General features: G+C 38.5%; 1 protein-coding gene across 1 annotated transcript; it reads right to left on the bottom strand.

The window, feature by feature from the left end:
- Positions 1-6706: 6706 nt before the first annotated feature.
- On the bottom strand, positions 6707-25473 carry LOC118405293. The gene is made up of 15 exons (XM_035804720.1): positions 25462-25473; positions 25137-25231; positions 23640-23777; positions 23395-23474; positions 22823-22907; positions 22273-22359; positions 21168-21256; positions 16235-16442; positions 15558-15698; positions 13235-13439; positions 12456-12662; positions 11887-11950; positions 11083-11198; positions 10561-10794; positions 6707-6942 (listed from the first exon to the last, which is right to left on the bottom strand). The coding sequence occupies exons 2-15, from the start codon at positions 25188-25190 to the stop codon at positions 6869-6871; spliced, it is 1782 nt and encodes a 593-aa protein (XP_035660613.1). The 5' UTR covers positions 25191-25231; positions 25462-25473; the 3' UTR covers positions 6707-6868.
- Between the last annotated feature and the right edge of the window lie 6 nt (positions 25474-25479).

Genomic DNA, 25479 nt, shown 5'->3' with positions numbered 1-25479 from the left:
TTTAGATGGCAGATAGCTTGTGACATAAGGGACATATGGTGCATATTTGGTCCCACTAACAGGTTGCTCTCGAACTGCAGGGGCATTTTTTTTTACAATGTTCATTAGAAAACTGATGTGGACATCCACTGGAAATTTAGGTCTGGGGCAGGGAAAAGACCCTGTCCGATCCGCACTAGCTATAGGTGGCCTTGATTGTAGGGGAAGGTCGCTTAATAGGGAAGTTTTGGGGACCGTGAAAAAATTACCGCTATGTCTAGGTTACTGGCTTTATAAGGACGTCCGGATTGCTGTAGCCTCACGAAGTTTTCACGAAATCGTCTTCCGGGAGGGACGTAAAACGGGGTAAAACGTAAAAGGTGCCTCGACCACGTTAAACAGCCTCATTACTCATACTTTGGGTACCTACTGGCTGCAAAATACACCAGATTATTATAAGATGACTGGTTTGTACCTAGTACCTGCTAAGCATATGAAGTGAGACGTACGTGTGTACTAACGGATAAATTGCGTGTAGCTATTTTACATTAAACTCCTGTAGGACGCATACTTTCCTTATTACTATACGTTTGAATTCCTTTGTAGAATTTCTAGCAATTTACATTTTTTTTGGAGCATAGGGAGATTACATATTGCATTTTGAATCCAAAATTTCCACAAAAAATATTCGAAACATTGCGGTCTTGCCATGCCAAGCCTTTTCAAAATTCTACTGTACTGTATTCATGCGGATCGTTCAACTTGAAGGGGGGGGGGTATGCAAACAATTTTATTTTCAGTTTGAATTGGACATTAATTAAAATAGATTTCATTGTTTTACATATTGTAAGTATTCTAATGTTGTTCTAAGATGGTAAACGTTTTCTTTAAACAATGAAACGCGCACAAACGATGTTGATAGAGGAAGCCATCCCTGCCATGCCAGTATAATGATAGGTAAGTGTGCAGTTATTCTAGTAACTGCACACTTACTGATAGGCAAGTGTGCAGTTATTGTAATAACTGCACACTTGTGACGTTGCGACCTGATAACCCATAGGACATGGTGGCCTCTGATTGGCCAACTCCATCTGGCTATATGATAATGTTCAATATTTAAAGCACATACAATAGGATAAAAAAAAAAGGAATACTTGCAGAAGTCTGTGCAATTTCTGTCTCAAACAGTCATGGTACAGTGCCGAAATGATTAACCCCTGTTTTTGCAGGTAGGGAAGAGTTATACAGTGGAAAGAATGTAGACATTTAGCTACGTGTTGACTAATCAGTTGCTATTAAGGGTGGGTACCGGTGCAGAAAATTGAGGTCCAGGTCCGGTTCATGTCCAGAGGATCAGGTCCAGGTCCGGACCTGAACCTGGACCTGATTTAGTATGTGAAAACGTGTGAATGGACGATACTCAAAACAATGGTCCATTTCGCCACAAAAAATCTGTTTTGTGTAGTATTCGACTCCCACTGACGTTTTAAAATCCTACAAGCTTACCTGCAAAAGTGTAAAACTTCGTAGAAATGACTATAGACTTTACTCTACTTCGCTCTTCTTATTTTCTTAGATCAGTAAGACCCCAAACGTGTGAATGTCTGATCATATAATCTGTTCATTTTCCGACATTACCGACATGGTTATCTATCTTTTTCAGGTCCGGTTTTTCTGGACCGGTTCAATAAGAAAAAAAAAACGGTTTTGTAGCAACCCCTAGTTGCGATCGATGCGTAGGCTCTTGGTATGGAAACTAATTATTAGCGAATAATAATTCCGCTCGTGAACTTTTTTTACACGACATTTTCTTCTCCCACTTGCACGTGCGTGCAAGGCCGCGGTCACATAGGTTGTGTGATCGTCGTACGATTTTGATGTCATAGGATTTTAAAGCGAGCCATGACAGATGCAACCACTGGCACTGGCATGGATTCTAGACAGCAGTTTTTTTCCTGCAAAATGCCCGAAGATAGCGATCGTACGACGATCGTACGGCCTATGTAAGCGCGCCTCTAGTTTTCACTATATCTAAACACAATAGAACAACACAAAAACAGTAAGAGTATTTTTGCCCGACAACCGTAAATTTATTAAACAAAACAAAACTACACTGTCACATAAATAACACACCGGCATGCAAACGTTAAAACACGACTATAAAGTATACTAGCATGAAAGCTCATCTGTGTTGATATATTGAAGATTTTCCACTGTCATACAACACCAAAATTTGCTTACCTCGAATTCTCAGTCACCCTCTTCAGGAGTGACGATTCAGTTACTCTGATCACGTGACTTAGAGACTGAAAATTCGAGGTAAGATTTTGGTGTTGTATGACAGTGGAAAATCTTCAATATATAAAGTATACTATCACCAAATTACATATATTCATCAATAACTAAAACTGTGGGCATGGTTTAAATAAAAAAAGTCAAAACTATTTCCTTTTTCAAATTCTTAATCATAATTAGGTCAGTTTCCAACTTAATAAACGATGTGTTTGTGTGACTGCCTGCACGTTAATGATTTTGTCTTGAGCTAGGGGCACAACCCGCCGTACGTGCAATGCGTATGTACGTTTTTTTGGAGGCCACTTGTTTTTCTGAAAACGTGGGGAACGACTGGCAAGAGCAGTGAGGGAGTACGTCAACGCACGTCTATCGCACGGTTGCGCAAGGTGTCCCGATGGCAAAGTTTTGCCTGTACGTTAAGTTATACGGCGTGTCTGCGTGCTCCAAAATCCGTCGGATTCCCTACGTATTCCTACGGAGGTGGTGCTTACCACTTACGGATCCAAGAAGATTGCCCACGTTTTGGCACGTAGACAGCACGCACTAGTACAGCGGGTTGTTCCCCTAGCTTTAGGAAATCCACTAGAAGAAAAATGGACTTGAGATATTTCTGTTTGCCAGTTTTTGACGAAACGAAGGGAAGTTGTGAAATGACCAGGCATGTATCACACAGTGTGGCGTTAGGAAGACGCAAGCAATCGCAGATCATGAAAGAATGAGTCAGCCACGCAAACACAACATCAAATTAGGACCATGCCTCATTAAAATAATGTAAAAAAATTGATGTGTAATTGTTTATCATTTTCGATAATCCGTTGTGATAAATTCAGGGTGGCGCAAGCCACTTCCTACACATTTAAGGTTGCGGTTTGAATAAATGTCGATTACACATCTAACGTTATTTACAGTCCAATTTTGTATTTGATTTCCACTGCATAATTTCCAAAATATTTCCATCGACTTGATTTCAGTTGTCCTCACATTGCCTTCAATTTCATTTTGATTTGCACTTTCTGTACATTCAATTCCCTGCCATTTCGTTCAAAATGGAATGCACAAAGGATGTATGAGAATTCTTGTGCACAACCTTATCCAGACTGCTTCTTTAATCCAACGGATCCGTCTGTTGTCTTCTCGATCTATAACCTTGGCCCCGCCCCTCCCAGTCAATGACACAGTTCTTCCTAGCAACATGGTCCGTGACTGCGGATTTCTTGTCTAGCTTCTTTTTGTGCTTGTCTTTTCTTGGATCTAGTGTATTTGGTAGTGTTCAAGTTCTCATAGGTTATAGATCGAGAAGACAGCAGACGGATCCGTTAGATTAAAGAAGCAGTCTGAATAAGGAAGTCCACCCCAGTGATGAATCGGGATGAAGGGGGATACAAGCTGAGTCACGTTTGGGATAGTGCTCTTCTCGCCGCAAAAGCGCCACCTACATCGGCTACATATAGCGGCGAGAAGCAGACCTCCAGTCAGAAGCTCTGAGGAAGTTGTCTGACAGACATCGAAACGCCAACAAGTTAGTATAATTTGGTTGTGCACAAGAATTCTCATATATCCTATATTCTACCAACCTGATGAAATTATTTTCGGGAATGCACAAACATTGCTAATGGAACGAAATGTGCAGAAATTATGAAATGGAACGAGACATGAAGAAAACCGAAATGAATTAAAATAATGGAAATGGAAATGGTAGGATGGAAGGACTGAAAACAAAATTAGATTATATTATGAACATTTTACTAAACCGCAATATTTATTAAGCAAGAAGTTTGTGGTTTAGATGAATAGGTAAATACATTCTGGGTAGATATCTTGAAATATTCTCGGCAACCCAGTTCTGTATTTTGATCCTTCCAATGCACCTATTTCAAAATATATTATGTCAGTTTGATTTACATCGCACTTTCAATACCATGTCGCACTTTCTATACCATGCTGATTATTTCCTTCACGATGAAATTGAAGAAAATGGCAGGTACAGAAGGCTTCTTTTCTAATTGAATATCGTCCAAAAGGTCACTTTCTATACTGCTGCATTCGTTCCATTTCTCACTTTCCATACATTCCATTTAGTTTTCTTTCCTGCTTTAGTTACACCGGTTCTGCTCTTCTGTCATGGGTTACATAGCAATGACTTACTAACAGGTAAACTTTGAACTAATTAAAAATAAACATCGGATTTTACATCATCCCACTACATTGCTTTTCACCAAGTCTGTGTGATCTGCCGGACATCTTAATCAACTAATATTCAGAAAAAAAAACAATGATTAAAATACAAAAGAGCAATGTATAGAAAAACATACATTAAAAAGTGAAGTTAGGAATAAAAACTGATTCCTATATGACGGAATAAAACAGGCATCACTTTCTACACAGCATAGCATTTAGACACAGTCAAACACCTCGTTAAAATTCTACATACAGATGTTTTAGTCCTTTTGTTACAATTTTAAAAACTAAAGTGCTTACCAACAAGTTTTCGATCAGTCCTCTGATCCTTATCAAGGTGAAATTATCCAAGGCCTACGTTACAAATCCAGACCGGAAGTGTGACGTCAGTAAAGGGTCAAAGGTGCTTGGCAGGCTTTGGTTCAATAGAACTTCATAGAAATACGAGGACTGATCAAAAGCGCTTTGTTTTGTACACGGATATAGGGTTTTTAAACTTGTAACATAATGTTGACACAGATGAACTTACATGTGAAAATGTTTTAGTCATTAGTGCTGATTTATTTTATCAACGACAGCATTTTGTTGGTTATTTAAAGCTATTTTATAAGTTATCACGAATAAGACTTCAGCGGCATTCTCTTGTGATTCTGTTGTGCCCAAGTCTGGCCAGTCATAACCTAATAGCTGAAAAGGGACAAAGAAAGAATATCAGTGCAAAGGCATGGTCAGTTTTCAAAGAAAATCAATACCGTTAAAGAATCATTAAGAAATTAAACAGAAGCCAACCCAAGCCCAACGATATTCCGGCAGCTTTAGAAAGCCCCAAAGAGTCCAGTCAAAAGACGCACCATATCACGAATTAAATGATATCTTTATTGTTCGTTTCTGCTCTCAGACGCTTAGGTCAGGATGATAAAGATGTTAGTAGTTCTGAATAATCTAGAACAAGTACATGTACTATTTCCAGTAAGGTAAGAACAAGTTATCTTAGGTTCTACTGTATGTTAGTATGTACAGGTTCGACTTTTTTTCGTTTCTTAAACATTTGTAATGACAGATGGAGCCTAATTTTGCATGAAGAATGTACATTTTCTTTGCTATCTAGAGATAGAAAGCACACGGACCTATTTTGTATTACCCCCTTTCCACTAGGACGGAGCTCTCGCCGCGCTCTCTCTGCGACCTAAAATCTGACAGATCGCTCAACGAGTTCTATAGAAAAGAAACGAATCTTTGTACACTTTTTGTGTTTTGTTGTCTTCTCAGTCACACCTTTTTGCTCTGTACGGTATACCCAGTGTAAAAGCGAAGGTTACACATATTTTATTTAAGTCGCATTGGGAGCGCAGCGCGATCGCCGTCTAGCGGAATGGGGGCCTACATAACTGAAAACTGAAAATTATTCGTCCCATTTGTATGAATTGCAATGCCTCGTTTAAAAGTTGATAAAATACCATGCTGGTATGCTACAATAGTCCCATCTCTTCTTCGGATCAGTGGTGTAGCACCAAGGCGCTTCGGCTCCGGATGGATTCCGGCAGTAGTTTTCCTCCAGTTCTGGTTTCTCAGCGAGCGAATAGCTGTGTTTATGTGGAAACTGACTGTCCCAGCGTTGACACCTCTTGCCCGTACGGGTCAGGCCAACTGATCCTCGGTACGTTTCTCCTTTTCCATTCCATGTATCCATGCATGTCTTAGCTAAAGATACAGGGGAAAATAGATAAATAAATTTTACTCTTAGAGAGTGAAAAATACATTGTGACAACAAAAATAAAACCGACTGAAGAAAGGAATTCGCTTCGTTCTATTTTGATTTTGATCCTGAGCAATTGTTGATATTTGGTGCCATTCATATTGCAATACTTTGGTGCAGCTGAGTTGGCCAAAACATCACTTTCATTGAAAGTTCCTGGTACACCCTCGTATAGCAAGACGACTGTAAAAATACTTATTGCGCTTTTTGTGACTAAAGCTAAGGGAACAACCCGCCGTACGTGCAATTTGTCCGTACGTTTTTTTTTTTGAGGCCTCGACTCCGCAGCCCAACTGCACACAAAGTTTTGCCTGCACGTAAAGTTCTACGGTGTGTCTGCGTGCTCCAAAAATCCTCGGATTTCCTACGAGTTCGTACGGAGGCGGAACTTTCCACTTACGGATCCTAAACGATTGCCCACGTTTCGGCACGTACTTGCACGTACGGTGGATTGTGCCCTTAGCTTACGTACCTCAAAATAGTACCGTTATTTATCCCATTTGTGTCTAATGATGAACCGAAAGGTGAGCCATCACAAGGTGTACTAAGTACACATTGGGGCATCTGTTTGTACCTAGTATGAACAAATCTTATTCCTCTATGTTAAAAATAAGCCAAACCTGAAATAGCACAATTGGATGAGGCTTGATGCAGAAGGTCTCATACAAGTTCAATGAAAAATAACTTACGACAGCGTGGTTTTCCGTGAGATGCTCCTGTTCCATCATAGCAGCCTGGGATTAGAGATAGAAAATGTGGTCACATATACATTTTCATGGCCACACAAAAACGTACATTAGCTTGTTACAGTACTATCGGAGCAGTTGTATTGCTGGAATCACCCATGCATAACACTAACAAGCAGGAAAACATACGCTCATAGCCAAATTACACTGTGAAGTATTACATTTTGCAGCATCCCAGTGACGGTGTCCGATGGTACCTTTTAACGCATGGTTTTAAGTGGTGTGCTGCCAAAGGTAGATTTCGTAGTTAAATGGTGACAATAAGCAGACAATGTGGTTGACTGACAGGCATATGATGGTTAAGCAAGTATTGGCAAAGATGGGATCGGTTACTTTCGTAAGATCTACATGTATAACAACTACTTACAGTACAAGTAAACAGACATATGTGGAAATCTATGTGGAAAACTATTTTGAATGGTCATGGTAATTCAGAAATGTGATCGTATTATTGTAATTGTATTTGATATGTCTGAAATGGATGCATTCTCTCAAATGGTGTGTATCAAAATGACTCAAGGACACAGAAAGGTTTTTTGTAATCATTTCCAAGTTATCATGTTATTTTGAGATAATGTTATTTTGTTTTGCTTTTCGATTCTACTTAATTATACCGAAGTGGTGATTATGTTAACGTTATGCTATTCTTAGTTCTTGAATCGGACAGATTCCCATACTTACTTTGATTGATTATATAAGACGGTGATTACGTTACGTAAAAATGAGTTCTTCTTTTGTTTTATTTACACTAAAGCAGTGATTTTCTTATATTACGTTGAGATAAGAATTGGGCCAACAGTTTATTTATTCTCTCTGTTACATTTCGGTTCATTTTGTATATAAAACTTTTGCGGAATACTGAAATAATTGAGATAACGGAGCTTATGTCAGAAAGGCCACCAACTTCAGTTATGATCTTGTTTTTTAGACTTTTGACTTTATTCTGATCCACTTTTAGCTATTGCAACATTATGTTGCCAGCTATTCTTCCAGTGGTCTACATAAAATACATTAATACACGCACAACATTACATACATACAAAACATAATATGTACATTTTATGTTGTTTCCTTTGTGTTTTTGAACCATCCAGCAATACTGATCCCCAGCGTTATGTTTTGTTATGCTTATTGTGCAGATAATATGATTTCCAATCATGCAGGAACAATGTATATGATTTGCAGTTTTGTTAACTTTTATTCTGTAATACAGAATAATATATGGTTAAAACAGATGAAAATTAATAAGAGTATGTATAGATTCTTTTCACTGTGTAATAATCTTATTAGTATAATCTTATTCTCATGATGTTCAATTACTGTACTATTGACCAACTAACCAGAATTTTCCATTATAAAATTTTGCATAAGTTTTTACCCACAAAGAGGTTATTATTTATCAGGAAATTCATTGATGACCCTCTATGCTCATTCTGTCACCTTGAAGGTAAGACTTACCTGCATGTTTTTTTTGGGAATGTCCTAACTGAATTGGCTTTTGGGACAAAATCAAAAGATGATATTTTAAAAAAACAGGCCAAAACATTTATTTAAATGGCTTTATTGCTGTTTTTGGAAATCTACTCCCTGGCACTCCCATCATTCACAATCTTATTCTTCTTCTAGCGAAAAAAAATTATGTACAGTAACAGAAAGTCCAAAAACTTGAATTTTGAGTCGTTTCTTCGTTATGTTTATTACCTCCATGAAATGTCATGGAATGGAGGTTATATTTTCTGTTATGTGTCTCTGTCTGTGTAGATGATTACTCAAGAACAGCTAAATGGATTGGTTTCATACTTGTTGTGTTGGTAGGGTGTGATGAAAGCTCGAATCGATGAGATTTTTGGGAGCCGTATCTGTCGTTATAATCGATGTAATAATATCAGAAATCACCCCTATATTTGAGATATATTGGAACAGGCATCGTGCTTTATGTGTTTGTTAATGGGCTTAGCTCCAAGTAAATGGTGAGGTGACAGCTGTTTGGGGAACCCCGAGTTTTTTTAATATGATAATTAGTTTTATTTATGTCTGCTTAGGATATCATGGAGATGTGAATCGTAAGTATAATTGTAAGAAGTTGAGGTACATTTAACGATAATGCTTAACAGGTATGGATGTCTCACATACTGTACTGCTGATTTGAGTGACATGTTGGTTAAAATGCCATTAGGTCCTCTCATCTGGGTTGGGTGTCAGAAGTTTTATGGGCGATACAGATGTTCTGATTTTGTTACGATAAGGGACAGTTGTTAGTTGTCTCTTTCGTAGCCAATGGTACTTGTTTTTTAGCAGACGGGGTTGGCGCCAAGTATTCATCTTACAGTTGGTGTAGGGCTGTCAGAGGAAAGTGTGCATCTCGTTTTTGTACCGTGTGAACAGCTGATGTTTTGACATATTGGTGGAAAATCAAATCACCATCTGACTAAAGTTGGCCACATCCCTTCTTCTTTCTGAGTTTCCCAACTTCCTCCCACCACACAGCTCTGAGGCACATAGTCGAACCTCAATAATGCTGACAACCATAGACATTTTAAATGCCAAACATCAAGCTTAAGGAACACCACGCTACCTTATGCCGTCGACCTCTTAAACGCACATTACACCATTAAGTGCCACATTTTGATAATTACTAATCAGATGGACATCCTCTGTGTCATTAAATAAATACACCACTACTTTCCCTTAACTTTTATATTATTTAACCATTACTCTCAAATAAAACCGACTATAAACATACATACCATCCACAAAAAAGCAATAAATATTTCATGGAGGTATGAGGTCCCCGAACTCTAGTTTCTTTAATAAAGTTGAGTACTACATTTCAATTAGAAAAGGAAAATTGGACAAACATCTGGGTAAATGGGGCACTTTATGTAATTGATTATTCTCTACATTTCTGTTGAGTTGATATGATCACTTCATATATTTCAGTTTGATATGATTATTTCATATATTTCTGGTTGATATGATTATTTCATATATTTCTTGTTATGATCATTTTATGTGCATATGATTATTTCAAAAGTTTTCTGTTCATAGATTATTTCATAATCTGATATAATCTGATTTCATACGTTTTTGTTATAATCATTTCATACCTTTCTGTTCAGATAATCTTTGTTTATTTTAATATGTAAATTGCAAAGTTTGTTAATATTATTTCATACATTTCTGTACATAATCTTTATTTCATATGTTTCCGCTGGAGCTGATTATCTCATAATCACACTTCTTTGTTTGATATTCTATTCATGCATTCTTATTCTGTAATTGCTGGATGGTTTTCATACGTTTGTTTTGTTGAATAAAAAGAAATAAAAAAAAAAACTTTGTTATTGCTCTACGAAGTTCAAAACTGTGTACATTCGAGAGATCCTTTTTTTGTCCGTGTCTTTCCTTTAGCGTAGAATAAATGGAAAGTTTTGAGTTATTATGGATAGAAGAATGCCATTCTTGTATACATATATCATGTAAACGGAGTCGTTATTGGTCGGTTAGTATATCAACATGATATAACCTTTGTCAATATATGCCCCAAACCATTATAGTTGAGGATGTCAGTTGCGTGATTCGTCCAATCATAAAATTCAAGCTTACCACATCTCGGTACGAAGCATTCCTCCGCTCTATAGGGATTATCTCCAACATTAGCGTAGCACCAAACACCGTTGCGCTCGCCAGCTGGGTTCCTACAGTAGTTCTTGTCCTTCAACACTTCTGCCGGTATCCAGCTGTTTAAGCGGCTGTAGCGGCTCCAAGAGTCACATGTTTTGCCTGATATGGTCACAGAGACTGTGCCCCTGTAAGATATTCCGTTTCCAATCTGGCAGTCTGATGAGAGATGAAAAATACAGGAGGATGCAGTCGGTAAGATAGTATGGCAGAAAACACAAAAGGGTTAAGATGAGAAGTCGTGTTTGGATTATGATATGATTTGCAATGTTTACTGCACCTATCATAGTTAAAGTCCCTACAATAGCTTAGGTCATACTGAATAAATTTCATGAATAACATCCTAAAACAGTAAAAAAAAAGAAAAAACAATGAAAAACAAATAAATGAATAAATGTAAAGTACCAATAAAACTGTACGATATAGATATATGTGAATATCACTTACGTATTTTACATTTGTTGCCGTCAAGAATGGTGTCTATTGGACACTTTGAAACGCACACCCCATTGTAGGTAAATTTGCACACACATTTTGGGGATTGGCTGCCGCCGTTTGGTTTCCTGGTGTCGAATTTGAGAGAGGAATCATATCAAATGTTTCCTTCATTTACAATCAAATATCTAGAACCTTGAATAAATTTGCCACCGCGGAAGAAAAAGACTGTTAAAAGTACAGTAAGTCAAATAGAGAAAAGCGACTTTGCGTGAAGACAAAGCAGCAGATAGAATAAGAGCCCCGTCAGGTTTCTGAACGTTTTGCCCAATGTAGCTAACACCAAAGCATTGGTTAAGTTGTATTTACATCCGTGAATAGTTTCATCAGGTTGGTACGTCACTGAATAAAGAGACTCTTTTTACACAACCACTGTTTTATTCAAACCGACGTTTCGGTGACCGTCTGTCACCTTCTTCTGGGCGATTTTGACTGGTTCACATTGTACTGCAGGACAGGTGTCACTGCTCACAGTTCAGATGCGGTCACAATATGCCGCATCTGTCTGTACATATGTAAAAACTCACGCCTTGTGCAGTACAATGTGAACCAGTCAGAATTGCCCTGAAGAAGGTGACAGACGGTCACCGAAACGTCGGTTTGAATAAAACAGTGGTGGTGTAAAGAGAGTCTCTTTATTCAGTTGTATTTACAGTTGATTGGAAGTCGATATGCGAATCGTCCAGATGAACAAGAGGACAAGCAAAACAGTTAGGCAAGTGATATAATATATCATTATCAATCGTCAGTTCTTACTTCATGTCGGGACATTTCAAGACACATATTGTTTTCCCAGCTTGATCAACGTCAGTAAAGGGGCCTGGAAAAGACACAAACATGTTTCAAGGATTCATAGGATTAATTAAGTTTCTAAACTGTGTCAAAAAAGGATCGATGCAATAAAGTCATAGAGAAGAGCTTCCTTAAATGGCAATCTATTTGATGCTAAAGACAATGCTTCGACGTTTGAGTATACTGATAGAAAATATACTGAAATGTACCCCATGCTTGTAAACGTACAGTCCTATATATTGATAGAGTCCAAGCAAAGTGTGGTCCCTTTACTGGTATATGGTTAATAGAGCAACTTTCAAGCAAAACATTGCAAGCAAGGCAAAAGATACCTTGTCAAAGCGTCTTGAGCTTTTCGCAATTATTTCAAGTCATTTTGAAATGAATAATTTCAATATATGACGGAAAATGTAATACCGAAGTTGTAACTTGCATAAAATTACTTTGTTACTTTAAGCTTTGAATGGCCAGACGTATTAGACACAAATGACGTGCTCTGTAAAAAAAAAAACAATTTGTTCGTTGTTACTTACATGTGCATGCCTTTCCGTCAACGCTCAGTACTTTGTTGCCCGGACACTTGCATGTCTTCTTTATCGGATCAACTATGGAAGACGGTGGGCATTCTTCCTTGTCTGGAACGCATTTAGTTCCTCCTTCGTTCTTGTCGATTGTGAAGTGCTTGCAACGGCGACACTCTGTATCAAGCTCCGAACCAGGGGTCTTTGGTGGAATGCATCCTAAAGTCGAAAATAAAAAGCTAAGTCAGTTTTGCTTTGCGTCTTGCGGGTCATTATTGTAGTGACATGGCAGAGGTTACAATAGTAGAATAAAGGCATTGATTCCTTATTCTGCATGTTAATTTACATATTATACTCATTGTTTAAAAATAGCGTATTTTGCCTTTACATACGAATAGGATAATGTTTTATGCAGCTGGTAGATTTTGCATGTTGATCAATATTATATGAAACGAAGACCTGGCATTTTTGGAGCAAGGTTTGGATAAGCGATACTCTTTAACCTCTGGAGGCGAAATGAAGTTAGAATAAAATGTAGGTTGATTTCAACTCTAATTTAATGTTTTATTCTTAGTGATACAACACAATATCTGTCCATTATACTACCCCCCCCCCCGCCCGCCCCCTCCAAATCGGAGTTGCTCCTGCCACCTGCCATCTACTTGACACAATTACAGTCATTGGCAACATATTCATAGCGGTTTGCATTTGCGGTACTGTATTTACTATATAGGTAAACCATTGGCGAAACGTTAAACCCTTGGGTAAATTAATACAGAAAATAACCCCACCATCACACTCCGGGTGGCAGTCTACGACACATTTCCCATTCTTCATCACTCTATATCCGGTACATTCCAAGTCTCCTGCTTTGCTTCCTTCGATGACTCGCGCGTCCATGATCTCTACGTTGGCTTCCCCACTCCCAAATGAGTAGTACCGAATGCCTAATGGTGGGTTTTCATCGTCGTAGAACAAGTAGACTTTGCCTTTCTCCTGTCGGCAAAAATTAGCAAATTTATTAGTAACTAGTTACTTCCATGAAAATTGAAGTATTGTTACCATATTGTTTTCAGTCTGGAGCTTCATATGTTGGGGATATCTCAAGAACCGTTGGAAGGTTTGCAATGGCTTTTGGTGGTTAGGTAGTTGTGGAGATGTGGATGGTGCAGGTAGATTTTGCGCCACCTGTTAATTGACCCTGGTACTGCAGCAACACGTTTTGTGTCATATTTTTGCACCTGAACTTGTTCATTTTATAGAGACTTAGGATTACATCATTGTAGCCATAGAATCATAAAAATAAAGTACAGATATGCAATACTGTAACCATCTACGTGATACGAAAACTTTTTACTAAAAGCCTATCATTCACTTCAAATATTGCCACACACCGGATTCGTTGGTTTTGCAATTTGCTCAAGAACTTTTCTCTATATAAAAAATAAATTAGTATACATTGAATGTTGGGAATTCGAAATTAGAAATTATTGAGGTTGTTCGAGTTTTTGAGTCTCCTAACAAATGAATCACCCGGCCTCTTTCAGGGGGTATCCCATCGAGTGTTCCCTAGGGATTTGGCAAATTTGAGATAGTATTCTTCTCTTCTTTGTAAACTCCGATTAGAATTACGTCTTCTGTCTATAAAATGGACAGACATGGGTATAGTATACACGCGCGAAGAAGTGGCAACGACGAATAAGAAATATAGAGAAGGGACGAAAAAACAAAGGGTCAATGAAAAGGGCCATCAGTGGACAACTGTATAGTTTGTGAACTAACAGGAAATATGAATTTCCTTCTTACATACATCGCGCCCAAACATCACATCTTGAAAGCAGACCTCATTGTAATATGTAGAAATCATTACCTCTCACGTCAATTATATAACATTCATTGGCATAATACCGGTCGGTTTACTGCAATTTCTCAAGCAATGCTAATTTGGCAAATGATCAACGCATCATTTTCTCCAGTTACATGTTGCTGTTACAGCTTACCTTTGCCACTTCTTCTGTGTAAATTATTTTGTCTCTCTGGTCCTGCTAAAAACATAATATCGTAATTGGAACACACCGCGGAATTGCACGGAGAACGGGCGCGTGGTTGGAAGGGGGTGCACTATACCGGCCGAACGAAACACGGCACAATTAATTGCCGCTATGTACCTTTATACATCCTCTGTTGTTCCTTTCTTTCCTGTTAGTAGTTGCACAAAACAAAAATCTGCATGAGCATACAAAAATTCATGAGAAAATGGGCGTATACTGACAAGAATTTTCATTTAATTTTGGTCCGTCACAACCGCTATGACGTAAAACTTTACTGCTGGCCGTAGCATTAGAAATGGCGGGAAAATGGCGGCGTACGTTCAATTTGACCCATTCAGCCGTAGATCCGGGCGATAATGCAACGGTTCCTCACACTTTTACACGAGTTGTAGGTCACCAAAAGAAATTCAAGATTGCTGTTGGATCATGCTCGTCTTGTGCCGTGAGCACATGTGATTATTATCTACAAATCTGGCGATGAACGTGACAGTGTGTTTGTCCCACGACGAGCTCGCCTGCCCCGAAAATGACCTGAAAACTTTTGGCCTTGTTGTCTTCGAATGCATTGTTATCGATGCTTTGTAAATGATGTATTGGACACCTAGATGTCTGAAGTGTGCATACCTCAGAAATAACTATTGTTGCATGTGCAGATCTCTTTAAGTTCCACTATTTTTAATCGACCGGTATAAGGCTTATGACCGGTATTATGCCAATGCATGTTAAGTCTAGATACAAAATGGGTATATGGGGAAGGATAACCCCAAGCCAATCGTCAACACTTACGCCACATTTTCAGAAAAGGCGCTGGAGCCGCATGTTCCCCGTACATGAACTTTATTATAACCAACACACAACAAACATGTTTCGTCGTGTGGCTTCCTCAGCGTTATGGGCTCGAATGGGCATAGTACAGCATGTCCTCGCTTTTATAGACCAGGTGCATATATAGTGCCATGACTGGGTGCAAGGTGCCCTAGGTGGCTTAACCAATCACAGTTCAGCAAAATGAGGTAGTGTAGTCTGCTCTAGATACAAAATGTATTCATGTAATTTGACTTACGGATGTGTCCGATCCGATTCCATACTTGATGTAGGTTCTGGAGCTTTCCTCGTCCAGGCAAATAAAGTACGGCTGGAACAGGTTGGAGGCACCAAGACCCCGAGCGGCAATCTCTTCCTCATATTTGACCAACTTCATACCCTGTAAGTATTTGTTACAAAATCTTTATCTCAATGTAATCTTCAATGTTAAATCTTTATCTCAATGTAAAGTTCATTATCAAAATGTAGAACATTTCCCTCGACACACCTATTTTGCATTTGGATAAGCATTTGTCCATTATAACAAGATAAGCTGAAATCATACAGAATAGTAGATAACCGTTATGCCAACATTAAAAAAACATGAGTTGCTTGACAACTGAACATTCTGAACTATTCCGAAAGCTAGCATTTTGTTTCCATCCCAGGAACATCCGTGTTAAAATAGAATGATTACACTTTACAAGATAAGGGGATGTGGTCCCCATGTCACCTTAAATGTATATTTATCATCAAACCAAATTGAAAACAAAGAGATGGGCTCTTGAAAAAAAGATTACAATGCAGTAGAAAGTACCCATAAGAATATGAAGCCTTTATTTTATTTGAAACATCGAACGACCCTTGATTTTATTTGAAATATTATACATAGTAGGCCACGGTTAGTAAAGATAAAAAAAAAACTTGTTGTATCACCTTGTAGAGTGCCACGCCTTGAAGACTGATCTGAAGATGGAACCAGGTGGTCTTGTCCCTCGGGATGACAGAGAACATTACAAAGAAATCGCCTGCAGATGCTCCAACAAAGTAGAGGCACTGTCCACCCTCAATTGTAGGATCTATCTGGTAGGAGTTGGACCACTTCACAGTGCAAGGTGCCTGGACAATACTCGCCAGATTTCCACTGCAGTGACAAAATTCCACAAAAATCCAATTTGTCTCAACATTTGACACGTCAGTCGCGCTTCTTCATTGAAGGAGTCAATCATGCGACAAAAGTAAAAGGAAAATAATGCCCCACAAACAATTATCTAAACCAAGAAACATGTTACATCTACCTTTCGACATTTGTTGTGGCGTTAGCAAGTCTAGTTTTTGAAATTTTGAAAATTCTAAAAAAAAAACTTGGAACGTGAATCATTTTCAAGTTTTTTTTTTATGATGAATAAACACTAAGCAATAAGGTCGTACAACAACCGACATGCCATTACTTATATTTAGGAACTATTTCTTACGAATGGTGAATAATCATCTGTCTACAATTACGATGGTAGCTAACGTAACACACATCTGAAAAGTAACAAATAGCCTGGGGTTTATGATTATGATTATGTTTCCAAAATTCATTTTCTTCTCTGTCACATACCTGTTACTAAACAATATACGTGGGGTGATCAATAAACTCTCGGCCCCACCAAGAAAGGATAAGCACAACTCAAATATTGAGTCACAACTTCATAGTATTGAGCCTTTTATCCATATCCTCCAAATTTCAAATCATTGGAGTCATTACTGTGCAGGCATTTGTTTTTTGCAAATTAGAAGGTAAGTGGCGAGAAAATAGTGGTGTGAATTGTGATCAGACATGTGTGGGTCGAGTTCCCCATGCCGTAAATTAACAAAAGACATTGTCAAAATGTTTGATGATGATTCTCTTCCTATTTCAAGCAAAAAGATTGGATTTCTGGCTTCCTGCAGCGCAAGTTGACCCGCCACATCAGGACAGGTCAATTGTCCACGTTTTTTTTTCCTTCTACCTTACCTAACATTACTGGATGTCGCCTGCAAAGTAATGATCAAAATAATTTTAATTTTCGTACATATTTATATAAGACTTTATACTTGACATCTATGCTTCGAAATCTGAGCTGTGCTTATTATTTTTCGGTAGAGCCGAGGACTTATTGATAACTTCACGTACATATATAAAGTCGTATACACATGTGTACTAAATTTCAAATTATTGTGATCATTATGTTGCAGACGACACCCAGTAACGTTAGGTAAGGGATAACGAAAACAAGTGCTTTAAAAAAAAGCTGGCGTTTCGTCTACGTTTATAAGTGTGAACTGTCTTTTTTTTACCTTTGCCATAATGGCTAAGGTTATGTTTTGGGCGTGTTTGTGTGTCTGTGTGTCTGTGTGCGTGTTAACAGCATAACGTGAGAAGCCTTGGATGGATCCTGATGATATTTAGTAGGTGGGTAGGGGTCGGGAAAATGAAGGTCAAGTTCGATAATGGGCCCCCTAGCGGCTTGCTAAGGTACTGCAGCGGAAACTCAATTTTTATATCTCGTGTTCTGGACATGCTGTGATCATGATTTATGGGTGGTAGATAGCCCACGGGGCAGAGAGTATGTGTTGTGAGTTTGGGCCCCCTAGTGGCTTTTTTGGTACTGCAGGCGCCGGTTTCCTTTCAAACTTTGGACTAGAATAACGCTGCAACGTGTTGACGGATCTTCATGATTTTTGGCATATAGATAGAATGAGTGTTGACTTACATAATGGAATACAAATTATGTAAATCAACAGCTAATTTGCATAATTAATGAGGAAAGTTTATAAATCCACTGCATTCCATGATAGGACTTTGAAACTTGTCACATATGTAGCTGAGAAGAAGAGAAATGTCAATAGATATCAATTATACAAATGAGGACCTCATTTGCATAATTAATGAGAAAATTTTGAACATGTTGACGGGACATCATGTTTTTTGGTATGTAGGTAGCGTAAGTGAAGACCTACATAATGAGATACTAATTATGAAAATCAACAATTAATTTGCATGATTAATGAGGATATTTTATAAATCCACTACATTCCATGATAGGGCTTTGAAACTTGTCACATTTGTAGCTGAGAAAGAGAAAAATGGCAATACATATTAATCATGCAAATGGCGACCTCATTTGCATAATCAATGATAAAATATGATCGTGTTGACGGATCGTCACGATTTTTGGCATGTAGATAGCCTAAGTGAAGACTTACACAATGTGATACTTATTATGCAAATTAACAGCTAATTTGCATAATCGATTATGAAAAGTTCATAAATCCACTGCATTCTATTATAGTAGTTTCAACGTTGTCACACATGTAACTGAGAAAGAGGAAAGAGAGTATAAGGGGTGTATTTAAAGACTTTGAAAGAGAATAAGTCAAGAATGGATCATCATGATTCTTGGCATGCTGATAGCTTAAGCAATGCTTGATACAATTTGATATTGATTAATTGTAAATTGGGACCTAATTTGCATAATTAATGCCGAAATTTTACAAACCAACTCCAAGCATATAATTATAATAAAACAAAATGAAATGAGTAACGCATTTGTCTATAGACACCATTCTACAAAACAAACCTAGTTTCTTTGGCAAAGGTATGTGTTCGTGGAACTCTAGTCTTGAAGTAAAATCTGTTAGAAAAAGTCACTCAAGGGCTGTTGCGTCTATAAGAAAAATTGTTATTTTGGAACGGAGTACTGTTTAATAGCTGGTCTTGGCTTACAACTTACACGACTAAATGCACAATAAGTTCATTTTAAAATCTATCAATATACGCAGGTACTTATGTACACTTGAAAAAGCACCATCAGCACTGTGACAAGATTCTATCTGAATTGACTACCAAATGTCAAACAAATATCCAAACCAATTAACAGCTACCTCATCTCTATTATACTGGTTTCCGCATTTACAACATTTCTTCCTTGTTTTCCTGGATAATTTTGCTAATGTTCATGAAAATTTCCATACTTTTGTGTCGAGAGGTGTGACTTTCCACATCCGTGTTGTCTGAAAACTTCTGAATGAAGTCGATACTGAACAATGGAGCATTTGCTACGGTAAGAAAGGATCGCTGTTTTTGATGGAGTTTCATGCAAACAACATCAAGAGCCTCTATTTACATCATGAATAGTAGTTTAGTGGTGAGTGTTTTGCGAGAATCATCTTACCGCTTCACGGTATTTTCCATTACCATGAACAGAAAAATTCGAATGCCGGGTTTGGAATCTATGAAGTCCTGTTCATAAGACAAAGGCCTTGCATATATGAAATGAATACTAGAATAAATAAAAAAATTATATTCAAAAATATAATATCAATAAATAAATAGAATATTTATATATTATCTTCAATATTTAAAAAGAAAAAAAAAAGCTCTCGGTTTCGAACCAGGGACTTTCGGATCCGATTGCATATGACTTTACCGAATGAGCTAAGTTGTCACGTGTATTGCATGTGAGTGTACATTATGGTTTTACGTCACTACATTGTATTATTTATGTAGATTTTTGGTCGCTTTCTTCATAAAATCATTTTTTTTTTCTTGTGCAATCTTGTGGAATAGATGTTATATGGCCATTTTCCAGGATATTGAAGTCCGAAACCACAATGCAATGGTATTTCCGAACATTTGTAGCAGTTGCATGCGGTCGTGTTGAACCAAACCAAGCAACAAGCATGCATCAATGCATCCATCCATGCATCCAAGGATTGATGCATCCATGCATCGAAGCACTGAAGGTAAAACCCAATACATTGCGTTTCGTCGCCAGAGGGCGACGAAACGCAAAAAGTGGACAATTGATCTGCGACCTGAGGTGTGCGGGTTAAATTGTCTGATCACACTTCATCCTTCTTTTTCTCGCCACTTACCTTCTAATTTAGAAAAAAAACGAATGCCTGGAAAGTAATGACTCCAATGATTTGTAATTTGGAGGATATTGATAAAAGGCTTCATGCAATGAAGTTGTGCCTCAAAATTTGAGTTGTGCCGATCATTTCTAGATGGGGCCGAGAATTTATTGATCACCTAGATTAGCAGTTGAAACATTGAAGAAAAACGTTTCGACATGGCCTTTGCCGGGTAAATGAAACCCATAAGTTGCCGGTAACGCACATTACTAGAAATATGATAACAATAATGATGCGTCATCAGCCTAGCATGATATCAGATGGACAAGTAATTTTACTTGTGATATTTAGATGTTATCATAACCTAAAAACCCAATCATAAGCATGTAACGGTCTTAACGTCCACCAGGAAATTTTACAACCGTGCTTCAAAGAAAAGAAAAAACACTGGAAGACCTGAAGGAAGGATATTGGCGATAAAAACGTAGCTTGTCATATTACCATCATCTATGGGTAACGGAGAGGGCAACATGCGTAGTCATTGTGTCTAAAAATAGATACATAGATAGATGGTTTATTGCGCAAAAACTGTTTCAGCAACAATGTTTGTCAATTTATAGACAACAAAATGTACAGTTTAATACTATACATATACGTCATATCACAACAATTTTAGTTACTACAATACTAGTGGACTACATTGATTGGAATTTACGGTAGGTACTAAAGAGAACTATTGCATACATCAGATTGAGTATTTCTATTGTGACTACATGATATTGTCAAACAGTTATTTTGGAATGGCGTAGATTCTTTTTTTGGCATGGCGTGATGAATTTATTGACCTTAAGGTGGATAGATATGGCTTGACATGATAAAAGTATATTGAAGGTGTCACCACTTGTGTGTGGTAGAGATGTATCTGACGTACATGGGATATGAAAATGGTTACCTGCTGAAAGGACGTGTCTGCCATGTTATTTACCTGTTTTGTCCTAAGCGCTCTATCGGGTTGACATACTCAGCTCGCCCAGCGATCGCATCTGTGTTAATACCGGACAGACTCCCTAAAACCTGCACAGAAAACGCAAGGAAAAAGAAAATAGTTGAGTTTAATTGTAATCCAAGAAAGTCTAGGGCACTCACCGTCTCTGTTTAGGGACGGCTGTAAAGCTCTAACGTAAGTGGCTTTTTTGCTCCCTCTAGCGTAAAAACTGCCTGCAACCTACGATCCATTGCTTACTTAGTCACGTGTTCTATCTACATAACGTGATGTCACGACAGCGGTGGATTGTTCATTCCTTGACAAAGACTGGTGCTGTTCAGTACAAAATTTGGGTGAGTCCAGTTTTTGTGAATATTACAGTTTAACTAGCTCAATGATGACTTCTACTAACACAGATGAACTTTCAAGTTCGGAGAAAATATTGTCACATTCTTTGAGTTTTGATACATGCAGCAGGAAAATTCTTACCAACTTCTCTCTTTGCAACCAACGTCTTTTTATCTTTGCCAGAATGGCAAAGGTTATGTTTTGGGCGTGTTTGTGTGTCTGTGTGACTGTGTGTCTGTCAACAGCATAACTCGAGAAGCCTTGGATGGATCCTGATGATATTTGGTAGGTGGTTAGGGGTTGGGACCCAAAGGTCAAGTTCGATAATGGGCCCCCTAGCGGCTTGCTAAGGTACTGCAGCTGAAATTCAATTTTTGATATCTCGTGTTCTGGACATGCTGTGGTCATGATTTTTAAGTGGTGTTTAGCTGTTTGTTAAGATATTCTACTTGGATATTGCAAGGGTGGTATTTATCTTATTTCCAAACTTTCTTTCATTAAAGCCTTCCCATGAGATTTGGGGTTCTGATGGAATGCAATCTTCAAACTCGTATCAGCATGTCCTTGAACTTAAATAATGGCAGACATACATTCTTTTATCAACTCAAGTTACATTTTTGTTACGTAAGAATATATCAGCAACCGCTGGACCAGGGACAATATGCAGTATATGCCTAACAATAACCCTACAAAACACATTACAGCATATTGAAGACTTTAACGACTATTGAAAAACAACTATGGCAGTCATAGATACCTCTTTTGAGGCTTCTAGGTTTGCGTCTGTCACAGAAAACTGACCGGTATCTTCGTCATACGTCATCACAAAGCCAAAACAGGAAACCTGTAGAGAGAACAGTTCATAAGATATTTTGACAGACGCATTGAGAACTTACCCCAAAATTTCACAGCAGGCTCTCACCAAAAAAGTACCCCAGCGGTGTCTTGGTTAGATAATACCTCCCCCCCTAATAAGACATTTCATGAAATGTTTTAGTGGCCTTGGGCGTGGCGTAATTGCTAGAGCGTTCGGCTCGGAGTCTATAGGTTCTGAGTTCGATCCCCGCCGTGCCCCTGACGTTGTGCCCTTGGAAAATGCACTTTACACGACCTTTCTCACTTCAAACAGATGCAAAAATGAGTACCTGACTTCCTTCGGGTAGATAAAAGTCTACCTTTACCTTCTGTCCGTACCGTGTAAGTTACAAAAAAATGTTTCTTACAAGGAACGATGTGCGTTACTTAAAAAAGAATGGCTTATATCTAGTTATATTGAATAGTGGAGTTGCTAAAAAAGCTGGATTTACGATCTTGTTCTTGGTGTCACCGCTTCCACCGTTAGAGTGACTGTTATACGCATGAAAACGGGTATCCGGCAAGCGACAATTCCACCTAGAAAGGATAAGAAAAAATAAGTTGAGTTGAAACAACAAAAAAGTATTGCCAATACAATCATTAATTCAAAATTTGGAAACTGTTTCATGAAGATTAATTATTTTGAGTCATCACAGGGAAATTATATCAAAATACTGTTAATCCAAAAACAGACACACTAACTTCAAACTATATAGGCACCTTGCTATATGAACAATAGAAGTGTAATGATTTGCGAACTGCAGCTTTTACCATTTTGGCTTCTTTGTCCCAGCAATATTTTACTTAGTGATTTTGACCAACGGACAAAACTTTTAAGCGAAACATAGGCAGCTTGATAATAATAATGCTATATAAACAATAGAAATGTAAAATTTGCGAACTGCAGCTTTTACAATTTTGGCTTCTTTGTCCCAACAATAGCATTTTCCTTTGTGAATTTTCCCAACGGGCAAAACTTTTTTTCAAAACTTTTAAGCGTAACATTGTAGCAACGTAAATTTACCTTCCGTTTATAAAAAGTAGAATGGCCGCTGCGTCCTTTTTAATGTTTTCATCGACGTCCTGAGGAAGATCGAAGATGATCTTCGGGACAGAAGGGACATTGATTAGATCATTGTAATAACATCTTGTACCAACATGGAGGCATTTCTTTGATAATACACTGATAATACACTGATTCACCCCACTCCGAAACAACTTTGTAATCAAGTCTTTTGTCTGCAATCCCGAAATGTTTTAATTCCAAACCTTGTATTTGTTTCCATTAATCAGCTCTGTCCATTTCGGGTGAGCAACTCCAGCTTTGCCACCATTTGTAACCAAGGAATCGGACTGACATCCAGGTGGCCCGCCCTCCAGACGGAAGTCATTGGCCGGTACCGGACCCTGTAGTAGTCAAACTCTGATTATGATATGTTTACTACAAGGGTGAAACGTTGTAATGAATACGGAAATAATGTAATATTGACATAACGTAATATCAATATGGTGTTATAGGGATAAAGTGTAATGGGGAAAAAAGTAAAAATTAGTTTGATAGTAGCCAGCGGCATCGTGCGTGGCCGTGCGGGAATAACGTGGCGAGATCACGTGATTCACACGTGGTCAGCCACGTGATTCACGGTGCTCAACCACGTGATTCACGCGTGGCCAGGCACGTGCCGCTGGCGAAAGTAGAGTACTATACCCCTTCTGGAACTACCTTCTAGAAGCAGCCGTTTCGCTTTATGATTGTCGGAGTTCCGTTTTTTGATAGAGGGAAGTCACATTTAGCACTGTTTTCAGTGTTTAAAGTCTTGTAACTGTAGACCAACGTGCGTTGGACTTCATGTCAAGACCATTACAACGTTTCCAATAACAACTTTATCAATTGTGACTATAATTGATACACATATATCACATATTAGACCAAGTCTTGCAGGGCGACGTTTGTACGTTTGCACAGGGATTGGTTATATCTTAACGTAATGTATATTCTGTAAGTTATCTAAATACAGAAAAGGGGTCTCTTGAGGCCTTCGTCAACTGTCATATCGCAAAACGAGGGAACATATTACACTTGTACCACAAAATTTAGTGCATGTTTCATAAGAATACGACGATTGCAGTCCAGAGCTTCTCGAGGCAGCAATACATTTCATACTGGGAAATCCGTTAGAGAACAGGAAAGCCTGTCTACTTTATATTTAGTCGGCTGAGCACGGGTGCAACAGGGTGCACAATTATGCAGTTGCACTTTAAGGATCTTGGTTTCATCTGGGTTTGCCAGAAAATAACATTGGGCAGAGTGAGTGACAGGCTGTGGTGGTGTGGACAGAGTGAGTGACAGGCTGTGGTGGTGTGGAGAGAGTGAGTGACAGGATGCGGTGGTGTGGAGAGAGTGAGTGATAGGATGTGGTGGTGTGGACAGGGTGAGTGATAGGATGTGGTGGTGTGGACATGGTGACTGACAGGATGCGGTGTTGTGGACAGAGTGAGTGACAGGATGCGGTGGTGGGGAACAAGTGAGTGAAAGGCTCCGGTGGTTTTGACAGGGTGAGTGACAGGATGCGGTGGTGTGGACAGAGTGAGTGACAGGATGCGGTGGTGTGGAGAGAGTGAGTGATAGGATGTGGTGGTGTGGACAGAGCGGTTGACAGGATGTGGTGGTGTGGGCAGAGTGAGTGACAGGATGTGGTGGTCCCTTTTCGTGACCGCTGAACCTTGCAGCAAAAACGAAAACGAGGATATTACAGGAATCCATACCTCTTCCATGTAAACAGTCGTTGCCCTTTCCAGTGCAAGGCGCTTCCTGTCCATTGCTTTCTGAAATTTCTCAGCAGCCGTGAACTCACAATACCTACAACGACACAAATGGGGCATCAAGATTTAAACACAGCATACTTACTTGTAAACATTTTGCTAAATAAATGTTAACCTATCAATCAATGCGGTTTTACCCCAAATGGAAACCTCAAAGGCATGAACATTTTATTTGCTTTCTCTTATAACATCCGTTCGAAAAATGAAACCTATTTGTGTACTTGTAGCTTATTGCTAACCAATAATTCATTTTTACGTATAATTACCGGTTTTTCCTTGATAGTCT

The sequence above is a fragment of the Branchiostoma floridae genome, chromosome 18 (assembly GCF_000003815.2).
Source record: "Branchiostoma floridae strain S238N-H82 chromosome 18, Bfl_VNyyK, whole genome shotgun sequence".
Taxonomy (NCBI): Eukaryota; Metazoa; Chordata; class Leptocardii; order Amphioxiformes; family Branchiostomatidae; genus Branchiostoma; species Branchiostoma floridae.
This window is presented reverse-complemented; position numbering and strand designations above follow the sequence as displayed.